The sequence below is a fragment of the Tasmannia lanceolata genome, unplaced genomic scaffold (genome assembly GCF_043159265.1).
Source record: "Tasmannia lanceolata isolate RefF3 unplaced genomic scaffold, GAP_Taslan_0.1 ptg000013l, whole genome shotgun sequence".
Lineage (NCBI taxonomy): Eukaryota > Viridiplantae > Streptophyta > Magnoliopsida > Canellales > Winteraceae > Tasmannia > Tasmannia lanceolata.
Genome location: NW_027518690.1, coordinates 6,857,501 through 6,876,850, shown reverse-complemented (window position 1 = coordinate 6,876,850; position 19,350 = coordinate 6,857,501). Strand labels below are relative to the sequence as shown.

Sequence of the window (19,350 nt, the reverse complement as noted above, 5' to 3'; positions counted from 1 at the left end):
AGGTCAAAATGGACATACATTATTTGTCCACAAATGGAGGGGTTAGGATGATCCTATGGAGCTGATTTTTGGTATACACCCTATCTATGATACGGCCTTGCAAATGAATGGTTTGGATCACCACAGAAAATGTGGGACCAATGTGATTGGGCGCTTAAGCTCACCATAAGTTTGGTGAGCTTAAGCTCACCAACACTTTCCTTAGATAGTCTATATATTTTTATACTTATTATGTGCAGCATGTGTAGCCTGACTAGATTGTCTTGAGACAATAGAGGGGTTGAAAGAGCTAAGATTTGAAGTACTTGAAATTTCCGGGATTGAGCCTCTAGCTTGACGGTAAAGGCTTTGCTTTCCAACCTAGAGGTCGGAGAGGTTCGATCCCAGCTTACCTACCAAAAACAAAATACTTGAAATTTCCTTTGTGAGAACTGTGGAGTCTGAGAATCATTCTTTTCTGCTGGAGGAGGCAGCATGGTTTATTTTATGAGATGAAATAGGTCATCTGTATGTTGTTAGCGGAATTATTCTCTTTTTGTGGTGGTTTTTCCCAAGATAGTCCTCCTTTTGTCAATTAAGAGTATTTTCTAGTCAATCAGATCGCATTAATTTTCTATGAAAAGGGTGCACCCTTTTCCTAGTACTGTTGCTTCATGATTTTGGTGTGACCAAATGCTGTTTATGCATTTTTCTTAGAATCGAAATAATGTTACAGCTTCTAAAAATTTTCATCTAATCAAGATGGGCAGCTGGAAATGGGGTTCTCAAAATGACAATAGCTTGTGTATGGTCACTTTCGAAGTTGGAGATGAGACAAATGTGACAAGTTTGGTGGAAGATGATGGTGAGGTGTTAGTTTCTGTGTTAGGAATTGATGGATCGAGATCTCTCTCCAGAGTTGACTACTTGAGTTGACTCGGGGCAACTTAACATATGCATTGATCATGTTGATCAAGTCAGGTGGAGTTGTAACTAGACTGGCTCAATGTCTGTATAGTTGGTTCTTCAAAGGCCAATGATAGTTTCCAGTAATAGCAGGTGGAGATGCCAACTTCAAATTCTTCAATGTAGCTGAAGAACAAGCTAAGGTAGATATTGTTGGGTTTGTTTCTTGTTTCCCAAACAAGTGGTGAGGTCGATTTTTATCTCCTAGTTAGAGAGAGAGAGAGAGAGAGGGGGGGGGGGGGGGTGTTAGGCTTACAGTAAAACCAAACCATACAAAGTATCTTATATACCTTATGAAATAGGAGAGAAAATGGATGTGGGTTTTTCTCTTGGGGAGAGATCCATAAGAAGAGGGGGCAGTTTGCTCTTCGGTTTGGTTTTCCAATTTTGCAGACTCTCCTCTACGCCTTCAATGAGTGACGACATGAGAGAAGACCATTGAGGGACTTAGCTCAGTGGTCAAGACTTTGTTCTCCAACCAGGAAGTCGAATGTTGAATCCCAGCTTACCTACGACAAAAAGGGGTGAAATAAATATGAGGAAATGATATCAGAACAACCATGTTTTAATAGCTGCACAAACCCAACTGTCTTTTAATTTCTAATTGTCTTGGGAGAGCTTTTTGGGAACAGGAATAACCTTTTTTTGACAGCTCTTTAAATAATAAAAGATAAGATTAATGACTTCAAATATCAAAGGGAAGGTTGTGCAGATATCATTTCCCTCTCCCCCCCCTCTCTCTCTCTTCCATGCTTGTGTTCGATGTGAGTCCAAAACTAATTATTGGAGTAAAATTTACATTTAGTTTTCAGTGCAATATTTAGGCTCTGTTTGTTTAATTAAGATTCGGATAATCGATTAATAAAACATAATTTTGAGTCAGATAATCGGCATTGGAGTAACAATTGGTGTCAAATAATCGGCATTGGAGTGACAATTGGTTGTCAGAATCTTAAATGAGTCACACTCGATTCTCAAAATGCAAAACAAACAGGCTTTAGGTATGTCTCTTAAACATGCCACCACCCTTTTTTTCTGAAAATGATAAAAGTTCCTCCATAGCCTGTGATTCTAGGCTTCCTGCTAGCATGATTATACACATGTGACTTACTCTTTCTATAAAGTTTCAAAATTCAGCAAATAAGCTTAAGAAATATATTCCAAAGGGAGAGGCTGTAGCTGCTTTGGACTGTAACCCGCATCTAAATGAAGTAAAGGAAGGTATTTTAACAATGGCCAACAACAAAACCGAACCGGGTTTCCTTCCTGAATTTTACTCCCCCAAATCAAAATTTAAAGATGGATCATCAGAGTGCTTTCTTAATGTTCCATGCATTCATTTCATTTGCTTCATTGATAAACTTTTAATGTATAGTTTCAAAACTCCTCCACATCATCGTGGACTCCCCCGAGTCAACTCCCTTTTACCTTGGTCTTGGTCATGTTTTACATTTTTCCCTACAAAGTCAATAAAACACATTTGACTCTCCCGAGTTATGGCTGCATCAACTGAGTACTCAGCCTCGCCGATCAAGTACTTGACCATGTCCTGCTGAGTTGGCTGATTTGACTAGGATTTTCTTCTGCCACGCTTTGGCCTGCATCCTCATTTTGAAACACTGTTTTAATTATTGAAAGGTGAAAGGTTTAAATGAAAAGACCTGCAGCTTAAGCTAGAGCCTTTTCACTCTCCTATTTGATTGGAGGAGGAGAATTCTAGGAACCATGAATAATTAAAATTACTTTGATATTTACAGCAAAGAATATCAGCACTTGACTTAGAAAATTCATTTCTTTTGTGGCAATTTTGCATGCAGTACATGTTAATGGAGCCTGTTGGTTGTTTTATCAGATTCAAGTCTTCCCAGCCAATGGTTTTTCAAGTTCTTGTCGTCTCAATGAAAGTTCTACTTCCCAATCAATATTAGAAGGATTTGAATCATTATTTTGGGAGGGGACTTTGAATCATTTTTTAACTGCAAAATGATTAAAAACAGAGAGCAGATGATGAATGGAAGTACCTTTTCCTTTAACCTGCTGTTGTACTTCCAAGTCCAACTACTTTCTTGCTTTAATATATTCCAAAACAAGGAGATTCCAGGATGATGCTGAAGGAACCCCCTCCCCCACCACCACTAAGTAGATAAAATGAAAGCTCTAGGGTCCACTAACAAGAATGATATTCCATTTATATAGTAAGTAGATAAAATGAAAGCTCTAGGGTCCACTAACAACTACCAATCCAAGGAGAAGTCTCAGGGCCAAACCGACCTCAGCCCAAAGGAGCCTGACAACAGCATACCCAGGAGCCTGATTGCAGCATACCTAGGCCACGCTAGACCAACATTCCACTATGTTGGCCCACATTAGCACAACCCTGACTCGTATCAACGAATATTTACGCTTAGCACCCCCGAGCGCACAACAATTAGTGAGATACGCTGTTCCATATTTAAAAATAATACGAGGATTACAAAGAGATTAAACTCAATCCTTACCCTCTCTTCACCCACAAGATTGCACAAATATGGATTGCTTCCATCCATGAGTTCTCATATGACATAAGCGCTCTTGGGTGGGGTGGCCATCATTCACCAGTTCTTTGAGTGCTCGTCATACCACGTGGTTTGCCAAAGGACTTGCACTCTCAATCTTGATTGTCATCATCTCCCTCCTTTTTCATTTACATTATATAAGAAAAGCAAAGACCCAAAGGGTCTTCATTAGACCCGGCAAACGGGTGGGGGTTTCACCCACCCGTACGGTCCGGGTCAAAAAATGACTCGGAATTTTACGGGTCACTAATTGGTGGACCCGGCCCCACCTATACGGGCCAGGTGGACCACTCGGGTCACCCGGTTTTTTTTTTTTTCCTGTTTTTATTCCCACGCTAAAATAGGATGATCCAAACAATTCGTGTGATGGGCCATAACGTAAATAGGTTGTGCCCCACAAAATCATTTCCATAGGATGATCCTAGGCCTCCGATCTATGGCTAGGATCATCTTATGGGAATGATTTTTGGGGCACAACCTATTTAAGTCGTGTTCCATCAGATGGATGGTTTAGATCATCCTATGGAAATGATTTTTGGGGCACAACCTATTTAAGTTGTGCTCCATCACATGGACGGTTTAGATCATCCTATGATGTGGTCCTACAGTACTTTCTGAAAAATACGGAACAATAGGGGCTTACACCCTATAAAATTTAAATCATTTGGGATTTTACAGGCACGCGCAGGTCCACCCGGCCCGGCCCAGTTTTGATGTGACCTGTACGGGCCGGGTCAAATTTCAAATGGGTCACTAACTAGTGACCCAGACCAGACCCCTAAATTACGGGCTGGCCGGCCTGCGGGTCCGTGTCACTTTTTGCCAGGTCTAGTCTTCATGTTTTGCACTTGATCTAGGTGCAGAAACACTTGCAGCTCCAAATCCAAGGAAAGTATTTACAGTCAATATTAAAGAAAGCAGAGGAAACACTTTCTGTCTACAATTCATCTAATTTGGGAATGGAAGCTACAAAAGCGGAATTTTTGGAATTGCACCCTGTGGTTGACGTCGAATGTCTGAGCTCTTGGTTGTCTGAACTAACAGAATTGTCAAACATATCCTTAGAGAAACAAGGGAAGAAATTGGAAACTCTTTTCTTCATCAAACCCAGCTTACTGATTGCTCCACAGACAACTGCCTATTCTCTTGTGAAAGCTCAGAGCGAAGTGGTGAAAAAGTAGAAACTTTAATGATGAACACAGCTTATAATCAGAGTGAAGAAACCATTGAACCTAACAAAATTCCTATGCCATTATCAGTGGATTACAATACAAATAAAATTGTCCTAAACAAGAACAGCTTGACTGATCAGGTCATGGGTGGGAAAAGAAGTTGCAGCCCCATGTATGATGACACAACTGTCGAGCAACCAGCAAGCAAGAAAACAATCCATCAAGAAATTTCAGATAATTAATCTGTTGAAAAAGTTCAAGCCATCAAAGGAGCTTGATCTAAACAGTCAGTATCAATGCGAAGTTCATTCAGGTTGGCGAGAACTAGACTTAAATTGTTGGAATTCAGATTAAGTCAGTAGTCTACCAATGGGTTTCCTCCATATTTTTGTCAGGACATATCAGAAGGTACTGTGCTTTATATAACATAGGCTACCAGTTATCAGAGACTGGTTTTCATACTGTTATATGGACTATATGGACCTATTGTAGTTTGAAAGTTCTACCCACGTATCAATAGAGATGCAAATATATTTTATAGTTTAAAGAGGATTGGGTTTTCCAATTTTGACTACATTTGATCCAAACATGCACTAATTTCTTACTAATCTAGCTTAATTATCAATTAAAAGTACATCTGACTTGCACATTTAAGGCACAAATAAATAAGAAGATAAACATCTTATCCTTTACAAGGGAGTCTTAGGTGATGCCAAATACACAAGACACCTTGGGAAAATAATTACAGCACAAAGCACATGCATGAGAAAGCAATAAAGATTATTTTTTTGCTAGAAAACTAGACAGAGTAGAAGAAAACATATATTATTTAAATCCTTAAAAAAACATGTAAATTGATGGAGCCATCTGATTTGTCTTAGATTCTGACATCTAGTGTCATTCTTTATATAAACTCAGCATTCTCAAATACATCCATGTGAGAAAGGCAACCTTGCTCTTAAAAAAATCATTTGTTCTGCCGACACAATAGAGAGGCCAACAACAAAAGGGACCACACATGAGGTGAGTTGAAGTACAAAAGATTAAACATCACAAACTCTAACAGCTTGAGCTTTCGGAGTCTTTGGTTGTTTGACATGGTATGAGAGCTATTGCCACATGAGAGGTCCTGGGTTCAAAACCCAACAACTTCTTGATATTAAAAAACCATGGCTAACTTCAAAAAGATGGGTCACATGTGAATTTTAAATATCAAGGAGTTGTTGGGTTTAGACCCCAGGACCTGCTATGAGGCAAATGCTCTGATACCATGTGAAATTACCAACTCCAAAAGCTAAGTTTTTCGAGTAATTTGTTGTTGAACATCCTTTTCAATGGAAAAGGAAATCTGATCCTTGAGAAGCAATGACATGTAAATAGGCGTGTCTTGTTAGACGCGGGGGAGCCAAAGTCCAGCAGATGTGACATACTGTCATCTGTTTCAATTATCAATGTACACAGGTTGAAAGTTTACCACTCCCATTGTTTTGAGTATTTTCATATTTTTGAACTTTTTTTAATATATAGCAGAAGAGAAATTGGAGAATTATAGTCCATTTAACACGTCAGTGTGGATGATTTTTACCCTTTTTTGCACTCCCCACATATCTGTACATACTATCTATGAGGGTAAAATAGACATTTTATTTCACCCGAAATATATCACATACTATCTATGAGGGTAAAATAGACATTTTATTTCACCCGAAATATATCACGTAAGCATTACTCTTTTACCATTAACCCCTTTGCTGATATCTAACATCGAACTCTATGAGAAATGAGGGTAAAATTGTAATCTAGATACGAAAAGTACCAACACAGGGTAACTGTCTATGACAATTACGGGGAAAAACTACCAATAAGAGGTAAAAACATATGACAATGACGGAAGAACTACTTCCTATTACCAGGACACTTGCAAAATATTGACGGATTCTGGGCACCTGAAGAGGAACAACAATTATGGAAACCTCTATCGATTGGAGGGCTACGATCAACCTATGGAAATGATTTTACAGGCACAACCAATTGATGTTGTGTTCCATCACATGGACGGTTTGGATCAACCTATATTTTTTGACTTTTTTAACAAAGGCACCCATTCAACCCAAATATTTTCAATCCTACCCCCTCTTTTATGTTTTTTAACAAAGGCACGCATTAAAGCCACATAATTTCAATCCTACCCTCCTCCTTTATGCTTTTTTAATTATGGAAACCACTATAGATTGAAGGGCTAGGATCATCTTTTGTTTCAATATCATATTATTATCTTCTGTTCTTCATCTTGCAAAAGTTCTTGGCGTGAAACAAATTTTATGCTCATTTTTAAGTGAAAAATATGCGTAATTTTTTATTTTTTTTTTGCATCCATTTTACCTGCAAAAAAATAGAGCCTTAAAATAATCCTCTATTTTCACTAAATCAAAATTGTACCATATTTTTCCAATTATTTGCTTGAAAAGGAGAAAAAAGAATCAAACATTGTATAATATCCACTGTGGCGGCCTACTCAGTCCCACAAAATTCATTTTTTGGTGGATGATTATTAGGTACCTTACCAATACGCCAAAAGCTCCAATGCTGAACCCGTTAGGCAAGACCCTTTAAACTTGTCCCATACCAGGCTGGGTCCCACCCAAATTCCATACCTAAGCGGGCCCCCACTCAGGACCGTAACATCCATATGGGTATTCATGAAGTATAAGTGATAAAATAATACCTACTCTAAGAGCTCCATTTAGTCGGAATTTTGACATTGGTTGTTGATCGAATTTATGAAATCCAACATATTTACTGTAAATTTTTATTTTGCGGTGAAAAATCAGCTAAAACCCACAAAAATAAGGAACATAAGAAAAATGATCTACATCAAAGTCATCCGATCCAACGGCTAAGGTCACTTCAGAAATTGAGTATGTAGGATACAAATCTCGTTAGTGGACCCCAAGATGAACGTTCCCGATCATGCTCAGGTAAGCACATCTTGTAGTATTGTTTTGGCAAAAGGAAGATAACTAAAACCCTAATAAATAGGAACTAATAACAAATGAATCCGTATAGAGCAGAAATTTATTTACATAACAACAAAATTATATTTCAAGAGGAATGATACTGTGAGAAGCTCTTAATATGAGAACTGTATAAGAACGTTAACTTGGGCACACCCACATGCTGAAAGCGTGATCTATATCCTTCATCGATGGCCCCACGTTATTGATGAAGAATTGAGATCATCCGATCAGTCACTTCAGGATATGGGCTACAACATGATCAAATGGTCCGGATGATGCTAGTCTAATCTGGGTAGGCCCAGATCAGGTGTCTCATACTTCTCTCATTGTAAGGCTTCTTATAGTATCATTTCCCATATTCTTTATTTGAAGTAATAAAATATTGATAATATTTTATACTGAGACAAAGTCAAATATTTAATACCGAGATCACTGCTATCTGTTACGTAAAGGCGTTAAAGTGTATGAGTAAAAATCTATAAAAAGGAGTTAGAGTGAAGGAGATTAGTAGGAAAGAAAAGATAAGGAGTGAGAGAGGTGAGAAGCCTAGAAAAGAGTGAGTGAAGTTCTTGTTTTTGTTAAGAAAGATGGAGATCAGAACTTTCAGTTTGGTGTTTTTGGTGTTAGTGGTGGCCTTCTTTACTTCTTCATTGACTATTGAAGCCCAGTTTGATGAATCATTGGATGGTTCTCTCTCTCTCTCTCTCTCTCTCTCTCTCTCTCTCTCTCTCTCTCTCTCGATTGAGGGGGAGAAGGGGTGTAAATATCAATTCCATAGAAGAGACAAAATCCAACATGATTTGTCCATAAGCTCTGTTGCTTTCTACGTAAAATGGATGTAGAACAAATTTTTGCCCATTTTCAACTTAAAAATGGGCTTAAAATCTGTTTTAGGACCATTTTTCCACTTAAAAATGGACCTAAAATTTGTCTTAGGCCCATTTTTTTTATGTAGAAAGAAGAAAAGCTTAAGGTCATCTTTTGCAACCATGAAAAATTCTGGGAAGTGATATATTCACCCATTTTTCTTCCCTAGGCCAGCCTCCTTCAGTGTATTTACGAATTACGACTACACTTTTGGAGGTGGCACAAGGAAGAAAAAAGGGTAGATATATATCATTTCCCAATATTATACCATAGAATATTGGTGGGCCCAATCATGTGAGTGGGCCAGAGAAGAAGAGTTCTCAATTAAGTAATTAACTATTTTGATTATGATGGCAAAAACTCTTACCCTTTATTTTTCTTTATATTTTTCAGCTCCAAGGGTGAAATGGTGTAATGACTGTTCTTGTAAGTCTTCTCATGGATCTTCTTCTCCGGTGTGCCGATGCAACGATAAAGGACCTCGTTGTTTCGAGTCATGCAACCGTTGCCAGTGTACACGGTCCCAGCCTCCTCTGTGCATTTGCAAGGATCTCAGGCACTATTGCAACCCTCACGATGATCTGAATATCTTCAATCTTCACCTCGAGGAGTAGAAAATTAGAAGTCTTTGGAGCTTGAAACCAATCTTTGGAAGATAAATGATATGTTTGAAATAAGTGCAAGCTCTATATTTGTCGTGCTTTAAGTGATTATGTTAGTTTGATTTCAGTTCATTAGCTTTTTAATCATTTTCCAATAGGTAATTTTTGTTCTGCCAGGAAAAAGATATCAATGTTATGATCTATTATGAAGCTTTATAAGAAGCATTTTAATGACCTTCTTTTCTATTGTTTGCAATTTTTTTCTTATAATGTGTTAAATCCTGTACTACTCAATTGATCATTGATAAGGTATGACATACTAAATCCTGTACATCATGAGAGTGAAGGGAGGGGCCATCTGTTGCCAATGTGGGACCTCTAGCGTTTGGGTACCCAGATTAGCCCTACATTTCCTTACTTTCAATTACTCTTTTTGGGAAGTGATTAGTAACCCCCTTTTCTTCCCTGGATCAACCCCTCTAGTGTATTTATGACTATAATTTTTTCACTACAAGGGTGGTTCGGGAAAGAAAAGGGGATGAATATATCATTTCCCCTCTTTTATTTCAAGGTGGACGACTACACCAAAGCCACTTTTCCATTCGATGTTATAAAAAAAGTCAATTTTTGGGTTATATTGGAAGCATATAAGGGCATGTATGTGAGATCAGGACCGTTGATCGTGTAGAACGTTATGAAGCGACCCGCATAGTCTTCGTTAGATGCCAAACAAATATTCATGCGTTAAGGGAAATGTTATCAGCACTACTGTATTTTGATGAGGGCACTCCTCACTTTATTAAAAGTACGAAATGGCCCGCACCATAGGATGATCCACCATTAGATGAGCCACAGCCTAAATAGGTTATGTCCCAAAAATCATTTCCATAGGTTGATCCTAACCCTCCTATCTGAATGTTAGAGGGTTGATGCTAACCCTCTATAGATCTGAGGGTTAGGATCAACCTATGGAAATAATTTTTGAGGCACAACCTCTTTAGGCTGTGACCCATCTAATAGACGGTTTGGATCATCCTATGGTACGGGCCATACCGTACTTTTACTAAAGTGAAGAGTGCCCTCGTCAAAATACATTTCCCAAAAAAAAAATCATCTGTTTAGCTATTCATATCAACGGATCTGACACGTAAATGAGGCAGAGGTGGGGCCCAAGATTTTTCTAAAGATTATTAGTATCACTTGTGCCTTTTTTAACTAATCCCCAAGGTTCGGAACGGCTATCAGTTACTAACCGTTAGACTAAAAAATTCAAATTCAAAATCTGATAATAAAAAAAAAACCGAACCAAAGCCCCTCTATAAGACAACACCCTACCAACAACAAACGAACTCTTTCAACCCATTACCCTCAGAACCCATCCTCTCCATGTTTGTGGCTGATCGGAATCTTGCCAGAAAATGGACCAAACCGATGGAATTCCAATCAAATTATACGATCTCCAGAGCGAGCCCTCCTCGTTCCCATCTTCTCCATTGTCGGCCCCGACAACAGGCCGAAAAAGGAAGGCAATGGCAAAAGGAGTCCAAAAAACCCTCTCCAAGACATCAATGCTAGTGAATTTTCTTCCCACGGGCACCCTACTCACCTTTGAGATGCTCCTCCCATCGGTCTCCGGCACTGGCGAGTGCTCCCCGGTGAATACTATGATGATCCATGTCCTTTTAGGCTTATGCGCCTTGTCATGTTTCTTCTTCCATTTCACGGATAGTTTTAAAGGCCCGGATGGGAAGGTATTGTGAAACAAACAATCACTCTTTAATCATTTATACTTAACACTCGCCTTCATGTGGGCCCCACTTTTTCTTTTTTTTGGGTAGAACGTACACATGGATTTCTTTTCATGATAAATTAGTGTCTCCAAGTGTTAAGAGAGCAGCAGTAGGGCAGATGAAAGAATGAGAGATTTGAGAGGACACCAATTAGTTGAGGGTGAGATGTGGCTAAAAAGTCAGGAAAAAGTCATTCAGACTTTTGAGTTGAGTTTTTGTTTCCTGGTTTTTTAGGCTTTGCCCTCTTCTCTCTCAGCCCCTCTCGTATCTATAATATCCCTCTTTCTTCATGATAAACTAGTGTCTCCACTTTCCACTCAAAATAAGATCACTGTTTTCCTGATTTTTAGTCACTTCTCACCCTCATCTCAATCGTGTTCTCCCAAATCTCTTTCCCTCTCACACCCGCCTCACCATCTGTCACGGCTTGGAGACACTAATTTATCATGAAAAAAAATTTAAAACATGGCTTCGAGAGACATGGCCTTAATATCAAGGAGTTGTTGGGTTTGAACCCACGACCTGCTGTGAGACAATAGCTCTGATACCATGTGTAACAGCTATTTACACCTAAAGCTTAAGATTTTAGAGTTGATGCTATATATTTAATCATTTATACTTTCATTTTTTGATAGGTAAGCTGGGGTTTGGCAGGAACCCCTACCGGTTTATTAGAATGAGAATGATATTACAATTAGCATACAAAATACTAACCCTGTCACAAGAATAAGGATACAGACCATGAGATCAAAGCTATTTACACCTACATCATTTATACTTCAACAGGTCTACTACGGGTTTGTGACGCCGAGGGGATTGGCGGTCTTCAAATCGGGCCTCGGAGTGGAGGTACCGAAGGACGATCGGTTCCGAGTCGGGTTTGTGGATTTTGTGCATGCGGCGATGTCGGTGATGGTGTTCGTGGCAATCGCCTTTTCTGATCATCGGGTGACAAATTGCCTGTTTCCAGGGCATGCGGAGGAGATGGAGGAAGTTATGGAGAGTTTCCCTCTAATGGTGGGTGTAATATGTAGTGGTCTGTTTCTTGTGTTCCCCAACACTCGTTATGGCATTGGATGCATGGCTTCCTGAAAGGGAAACTGGTGTTTTTAATTCCCACCATGCTTAGGTTAGTAGTTGGGGATGGTGCAAGATGAGTGTTATTTGAGTATTTGATTATTAATTGAAGTATCATTGATACTTATTCGTTATCAACAATTCGTTTGGAAAATAAAGACGAAACACATGGGCAAAACACTGCAAATGACCAAATCGTTGGTCCAATTTCACATTTGTGTTTATTTTCCAATCGAATTCCCGTTTTGGAAGTATTTTCCTCTAACATATTCAAGGGATGTAGTCCTACAAATAAAGAGGGTTCAAACATATATTGATAGTGCTTGAAAGGTTACAAATCAATTGAGAGTCTAACCCCAATATCTTGATTATGAGCTCACAACCCATATCTAACTTCTGCTGCTAATCCACAACCCATTGGTGTTTTAACAACATTTTTCCTCCATCCCAATCCATTTCAAGACTCACGGAAATACCTAGGAGTTCATGTTTATAAGGTGTTCAGTAGCCTTGGTGCCTGGGCATGACAACTTAGGTTTTTCCATTTATTTAATTTCCATTAGTATAAAATAAACATAATATAAGACATTTAAGTAGCTAGAGGGAAGTTTACATCTGTAAGGTCTTAAAAAAAATCTCAGGTGGCCACCCAAATTTCAAAAGAGAAATAAATGTAATCAAAGCTTACATTAAAAGAAAACGTGGTGAAATGAATAGAATATACCATCTTCCTACAGCACCCTCATTTAAAATCATACCCCCTCTACTTCTTATACAGTCTTCCTCTCTACATACAGTACACCTCCCTCTCAATATATGATGTTAGACCCACAGAACTTCCTACCACCCTAAACTAAAACCTCTAGTCAGTCATATTTATCTCCTTAAAACCCCTATAGCTACAAGTAAGGGTACAACATGGCTCAGGTTGGGTTGTACAACTGCTAAAAGTTGAACTGGTTTCAACCCAAGCCCTAACCTAAAACCCTAGTTAGCCATATTTTCTTTCACAAACCTCATTTGAAATCCCAAAACACTCATTGTAAACCATATAGTCACTTCCCTGGAAAAACTAAGTCAGTGAAATCGATAAAACCCAGATTTAATACCATCTTAAAACCCTGATTAGATTGCAGTCCTACCCAAACCCCTGTAGAAACTTCCTCGCCCACTCTCTCAGACAGCTTTAATCACCACAACATTTGGCCCCCTGACCATCTTGGAGCTTCTGCCAGAGGCAGAGCATCTCCCTCGGCCCTTGGTAGTGAGCAACCACAAACCCGTCTTTGCACCCCGCGTTGTGGACCCTTTCCTCATTTACGTAGCGAATGCCCAACCCTCCCTTCTTCATATCCGCTATCCATATGCCCATCGCCACATCCTCCAACTTGAACATCTGCCCCAACACCATGTCAGCATTTAACAGATCCAAGGTTTTAGATTTTGGTTTCGGCCACAATGGAAATTGAAATATTTCGGCTTCGGTGGAAATTTAGACAAAAATCATGTAAATTTAATGGAAAAAATCTCGGTTTCTCTAAAATTTCAGTGGAAGTCTTGTAAAAAGGAAATTTCAGAATTTCGGAAAATTTTTGGTGAAATTTCGGCGAAATCCTGTAAAAAAACGATTCCATGAGAATATCGTTTCAGTCAGGGTGGAAATCCGAAATTTTGGCTTAAATATTTCTGTTTTGGATGAAATTTAAAACCATGAACACATCCTACTTTGATTCATTCCCATATGGAAACACGGCAGAGTCTGGCAATACTGCTTTGAAGCATATCATGCAGGTAAAAATGCAAGTTCGTTTGCATGTGTCAACCCATATTTTGGTGCACACATGAGAACACAAAAGTAAGGTGTGCACATTAAGAACTGTGCATTTTAGAAAGATATGGAATGTTAAATCATAACGAAAGAAGAGAAGAATGCACCTTTAAGCGCCCTTTTTTGTGTTGTCTGTACACCATCTTTGCAATGTCTTGAGACACTACATAACCAGGTCCGTGTGCCCAAGGGGGGTAATTGTTTTCAGGCCATTCCTTCACAAAAAAAGAGAAGCACATTTAGATAACCATAGGAGCAAAGAATAAAAATAAAAGAAGAAAACTAAAAAGAGCCACTCTAATCATCGTAGTCACAAGGTTCGTGTACAGACCCTACTTGGCCAAGTCAATGACAAGTCAAAGTTTACTAGAAAAAAAACAGCCAATTCAATTGTCAAATTTCTGATTCTCACAAAACCACAGTTTAGAACAGATACTCCGAGTTTGGACAAAATGAGTAAATTCAATTCACTCAAATTTTGAGATGATCAGAAAGTTATTCCATATCTGGACAAGGCTGTGTTATAAACCCATAGTGTGACATGGTCTAGCAGAATGTTTAGAGACCTGGATTTGGCACTGAAAGCATTAGATCGGTATCTCTAATTTTAATATTATATATAAAAATTGTTCATGCCTCATCTTTTGAGTTGATCAGAAAGTTTTTAAACTCCAGCAAGATGCTGTTATGATCCAACATGGCTCTCAGCAATGTTTGAAATACTTTCCCATTTTTTAGTAAAGCGCAAAAAGATGAGATGCTCCATGAAACAATATTTGTAATCCAGTACTCATCTAAACTTCAACTCATCCAAGTCAATCTTGGGAGTTAAAAAAATATGTCCAAGTAAGGGGTTCAATAAACCAAAGTTTTTATTGAATCGAAGTTTGAATTCAGTACTCAACCCACGCCAGCCAAGTCAAGTTTGACCAAATATTAAGTCAAGCAGCTTGTTTAAATTTAAAAAAAAAAATAATAACAAGAAAGATGTTTTGAAAAAACAATAGACTGGAACCCTAGCCCTGGATATTGTCCCCACCGTTAAGGAAGTGTGTGGACCGGATGGGGACACCAAAGGAAAAAGCCGACGCCTCAGTGACATTTTAAGGTCCCCTGAACCTCAATACCCAGAACAATTTAGTTATTTTTTAAGAATAGGGGATGTTCTCGGAATGTCTTATAATGAAAATATGGACAAAACTAGAGAAATGTGTTGTGCCATACAAGAAAGGGATGGCAAGGAAAGGGAGAAAAGAATCGAGGAGATTGGTCGAGACCAAGGAAACCAGGATTAAGGGACCCTAAGTTAAAATGAACTCCCTGTCGAAATAATTTTATGGATTAGGCTAAATACGAATCATCTACAATTTCAATTATCAGATAAGAAGGGGAGAGGTGCCCCTGTTTAAGAACAGAAGAACCTCTTGGTAGGGGAGGCCAATGTTAGTTTGAAAAGGAAAAATGGAAAGGAAAGTCAGGGATACTAAACCTTGTGACATATTACTCTTAATAGTATGTCTCGAAGTTAATTACTCAGTAATTCTAACTGGATGGAGAAAATGTAAAGATGGCAAGGAAGTTTAACGAGATTTTTGGAGGTAATAATTGCAGGGATGGGACCTCTTGGGGAACGTTAGGTTGGGTTTTTTTGGTACAAGAAGTGAATGATGGGAAGACCTAGTTAGAGGTTGAACACTGTATAGACATCTGTATGCTGTTTTGTTTATCTCTCTTGGACTAGTACCGCAATGTCGGTACAGTCCACCTTAATATTTTGTAATGCAGGAGGGGACTACTGGTCCCAATTGCTACCTTAATATTAATGAAATATGTCAATTTTCAAAAAAAAACAAAAAAAAAAAACAATAGACTGATCATCCTAGTCCCGAGATTTTCTTTTTTATTTTGAAGGGCATTTTAGTCTTTTTTCAACACAAATGGGTATGCCAAACACCGGTCCATTTAAAATCAGAACAGCAGGTCAGTTTTCGAAAAAAATACTTCAAAACTTGGCCATGAATTCCAAAAAACTAATACTATGGGTGAGCTTTTGCAAATTAGAAATATTATAGGTGGGTAATTCAAATACCCCTACTAAATATAGGTCTTGGGTTCGAGCTATCCCAAAGAACCCATGTTACTCATGCCCACTACTATAACAGTGGATTGTAATTTGGTCTGTCCAAGAATTGATATAGGAAATTGCAGACACAGATGGAAGAAATCCTATTACCTCTGGGCTTATGTACCATTTGCTGTCGGTATTTCGATGAGGTTGAGAGTCTGAGTTTATAAGACCATACAACAGTCCACGTGTCACATTTACCCTATTTAAAGAAGCCAGCACCTCATCCACACGCACAAATGCATCATCATCCGTTTTCATCACGAATTTAGCCGAAACAACCTCCGTCTGTTAAAGTAAATAACAAACATAATTTGAAAAGAGTGAAACACAAAGGGAATGTTTGGCCACCATGAATTTTTTTTTCATGATAAATCGGTGTCTCCAAGTGGAGATGAGAGTGAAGTGGCTAAAAATCACGAAACAAGAAATAGGAAACTAGTGTCTCCAAATGATAAGTTAAAATCAGGAACAAAAAACTCTACTCAAAATAGTATTGACTTTTTCCTTATTTTTAGCCACTTTTCAGGCTCATCTCAATCGTGTCGTCTCAAATCTCTCTCCTTCTCCCATTGCCCTACCCCTCTCTCGCCACTTGGAGACGGCGATTTATCATGAAAAAATAATCCTGCCTGCCAGACATATCCAAAGTGATGAAAAAAAATCTTCCAGTTTCAGGAAAAGAGTTAACAAATTTACCCCATAGATGCAAATGGCAATAGTCTTCCAGGTGATGAGACTGTAGTAGTCAACAAATGGCATCAGCTGAGTATCTCCATATGTGCGTGCCTCATTCCAAAGCTCCTCATTCACCATTTCATTTTTATGCTGTTCAATATCACACCATGTCACAAATATCTCTGATATTTTCAAAATATAGAGATTTTATCGATATATTTTGATGAAGAATATAAGATTAAAAACGCCTTTCTGCAACAGCTTAAGCTTTTGGAGTAGCTGGTTGTTTCACATGGAATCAGAGCAAATCCCTGGGTACGTCCTTGATAGCAAAATCCACATGCAATGGCCAAACCCAGAAGAGGGGCCCACATGTGCCACGTGTAGGCCAACCCTAAAAGGAGGGGCCACGCGTGATGGGGAGTGTTAAAGTATAAAAGATTAAAAAAGCCTTTCTCAAACAGCTTAAGCTTTTGGAGTAGCTGGTTGTTTAACATATTTTAATAAAACAACTCCCGAGAATTCAAAACATATATCGATATTTTCATTTGCCGCGTTAATATCACGATATTTTTGTGATATTTTATATTTTTTCCTTATTTATATATTTTTATATAACTTTAAATAATTTAATTTTATCGTTTTCTTCCCAATATACACCCGAAAAAAAAAAAAAAAAAAAAAAAAACTATCTCGAGATTTTCCCTTACCGAGAAATCCCCGAGAACGATATTTGAGACTAATTGGTCGTTTCACATTGTATCAAAGCAATTGCCCTAGGTTCAAAACTCCTTGATATTAAAAATCCGCATGTAAGGGCCCACTCAAAAGAGGGTTCACACGTGAGGGGGAGTGTTAAAGCATAAAAGAGTAAATAACACCATCTCCAACGGCTTAAGCTTTTGGAGTAATTGGTTGTTTCACAAAGATAAATACTCACTCACAAACTAGAAATCACCATAAATACATCAAGCACTATATGCTATGTTCTCACCAGCCCGACAAAGAAACGAACTGCAACAACTCCAGACCGCACAGCATCATATTGCATCCACGTTCTCCGAACTGCCATCCGGCGCTTGAAATTGTTTGCCGTAGAAAATACACCAATGAAAAGATCCAACGGTTTGTGAGCGGGTAGAGGAGCTGACTTAAGTGCTTCTAAATCAATGACATGTTCTAAATCCTCTGATGTGGGTAAACCACTAGCCAGAACAGAAATAAGCTTTAGGTCCCCCGAGATCCTTACTTCACTAACAAACCATGGCTCCAAACTCTGGAAAAATACCAGTAAAAAAGAAAAGTTAGAATGAAAAGGCATTGATTTTCTAAATGAAGGGCAAACTAAGGAAGAAAAAGGTTTCGATGTAAAGGAATTATATAATGCCAGTACCAACAAAAATGTGTCTTGCTCAAAGCAGGACACTAAAGTGTATTGCTCAAAGCACCACACTATAGAGCAGGACACTAAAGTGTATTGCTCAAAGCAACACACCAGAGAGCAGGACACTAAAGTGTATTGCTCAAAGCACCACACTATACAGGTGTGGTCCCTTGCTTGTTGATCCAAACAAAATTCAAACTCACCACAGTAGAGACGTAACCAAAAAATCTCCCCTTTCAAATCATGGTGACCATTCAATTTGTGGCCCAGAATTCCACCAATTAAATGGCAAGGATCATCCAACGGGAAAGACTGTTGTGGCATGGACCATAGTCCTAGGTGTTAAAGTATAAGAGATTAAATAATGCCATCTCCAACAGCTTAAGCTTTTGGAGTAATTGTTTGTTTCACATAACATCAGAGCAAAAGTCCTGGGTTCAAAACTCCTTGATAATAAAAATCCACATGTAATGGCTAGCCCAAAAAGAGGTGCCACTTGTAGGCCAACCCTAAAAAGAGGGGCCACACGTGAAGGGGAGTGTTAAAGTATAAGAGATTAAATAATGCCATCTCCAACGGTTTAAGCATTTCGAGTAGTTGGTTGTTTCAGACTGGGCCCACTAGATAAATGGTAGGGATCGTTTAATAATGGAGTCCACCTGTATAATTTCTAATTGTTTTTTAGCTTTAGTAAAGCATTATATAATTCCTCTCTGGGTAGAGTGATTACCTCGCGGTAAGCAAAAGAAGTTATATGCTTTCCATCAACTGTCATTTGTATCCCTTCCTCTCCCACCCGTAGAGTGGCAACAGACAGATAGCCTTGCTTAAAAGGAAAATACCGTCTTGGTGAAGCACCTTCTTGTGACAGTGGAGGCCTTCTCGAGCCATTAGAATATTTACTACTAGGAAACAACCTCTTATCATCTTTACCAACCAGTGGGTTGCACTGATCCAAGTCGTCAACTGAAAGGAGAAAAGTTTACAGATACGAATATAAGAGACGGTAATTGAATCAATTGAAGATGGGTCTCAACAAGTAAACTGAAAATAGAAAGATAGGATACAAACAAACAAAGAAAATCAAATAAAAGACTCTTTTCGATATGTCAACACTAATAGTCTAAGATAAAAGATTCAAGCTCACTGAGAGGTAAACCGAGCAAATCCCAACATGCCACATGGCATAGGGATGAGTATTTTTGTCATTTTAAAGAACAGCAAGCAAAAGAAAACTAAGATAAAGGCAAGTTCTTTGTTCATTTCAAAAGAAAATTAAAAGATCCAAGATCACAAGAGACAATAGTCAT

General features: G+C 38.5%; 2 protein-coding genes, 1 long non-coding RNA gene and 1 pseudogene across 3 annotated transcripts in view; 3 read left to right on the top strand and 1 right to left on the bottom strand.

Moving 5' to 3' along the window:
• The first annotated feature begins 741 nt into the window (after window positions 1–741).
• On the top strand, window positions 742–5,026 carry LOC143890640 (uncharacterized; annotated as a pseudogene).
• Window positions 5,027–8,187: 3,161 nt separating this feature from the next.
• LOC143890801 (uncharacterized) lies at window positions 8,188–9,402 on the top strand. Its single transcript, XR_013255250.1, has 2 exons — window positions 8,188–8,376; window positions 8,950–9,402. It is a non-coding gene; the product is annotated as an uncharacterized LOC143890801 (long non-coding RNA).
• Window positions 9,403–10,319: 917 nt separating this feature from the next.
• On the top strand, window positions 10,320–12,153 carry LOC143890825 (protein DMP9-like). Its single transcript, XM_077395505.1, has 2 exons — window positions 10,320–10,909; window positions 11,735–12,153. Exons 1-2 carry the CDS (start codon window positions 10,577–10,579, stop codon window positions 12,038–12,040), a joined length of 639 nt encoding a protein of 212 aa, XP_077251620.1. The 5' UTR covers window positions 10,320–10,576; the 3' UTR covers window positions 12,041–12,153.
• Window positions 12,154–12,549: 396 nt separating this feature from the next.
• LOC143889643 (beta-1,3-galactosyltransferase GALT1-like) overlaps window positions 12,550–19,350 on the bottom strand; it is a 14,845-nt gene continuing 8,044 nt past the window's right edge. Inside the window, exons 3-8 of the mRNA XM_077393922.1 lie at window positions 18,771–19,006; window positions 17,651–17,932; window positions 16,678–16,806; window positions 16,087–16,266; window positions 13,961–14,068; window positions 12,550–13,421 (exon numbers count right to left, since the gene is read on the bottom strand). Of these exons, the coding sequence (XP_077250037.1) occupies window positions 13,212–13,421; window positions 13,961–14,068; window positions 16,087–16,266; window positions 16,678–16,806; window positions 17,651–17,932; window positions 18,771–19,006 (1,145 nt within the window). The 3' untranslated portion in view covers window positions 12,550–13,211. The remainder of the gene's footprint in view (window positions 13,422–13,960; window positions 14,069–16,086; window positions 16,267–16,677; window positions 16,807–17,650; window positions 17,933–18,770; window positions 19,007–19,350) is intronic.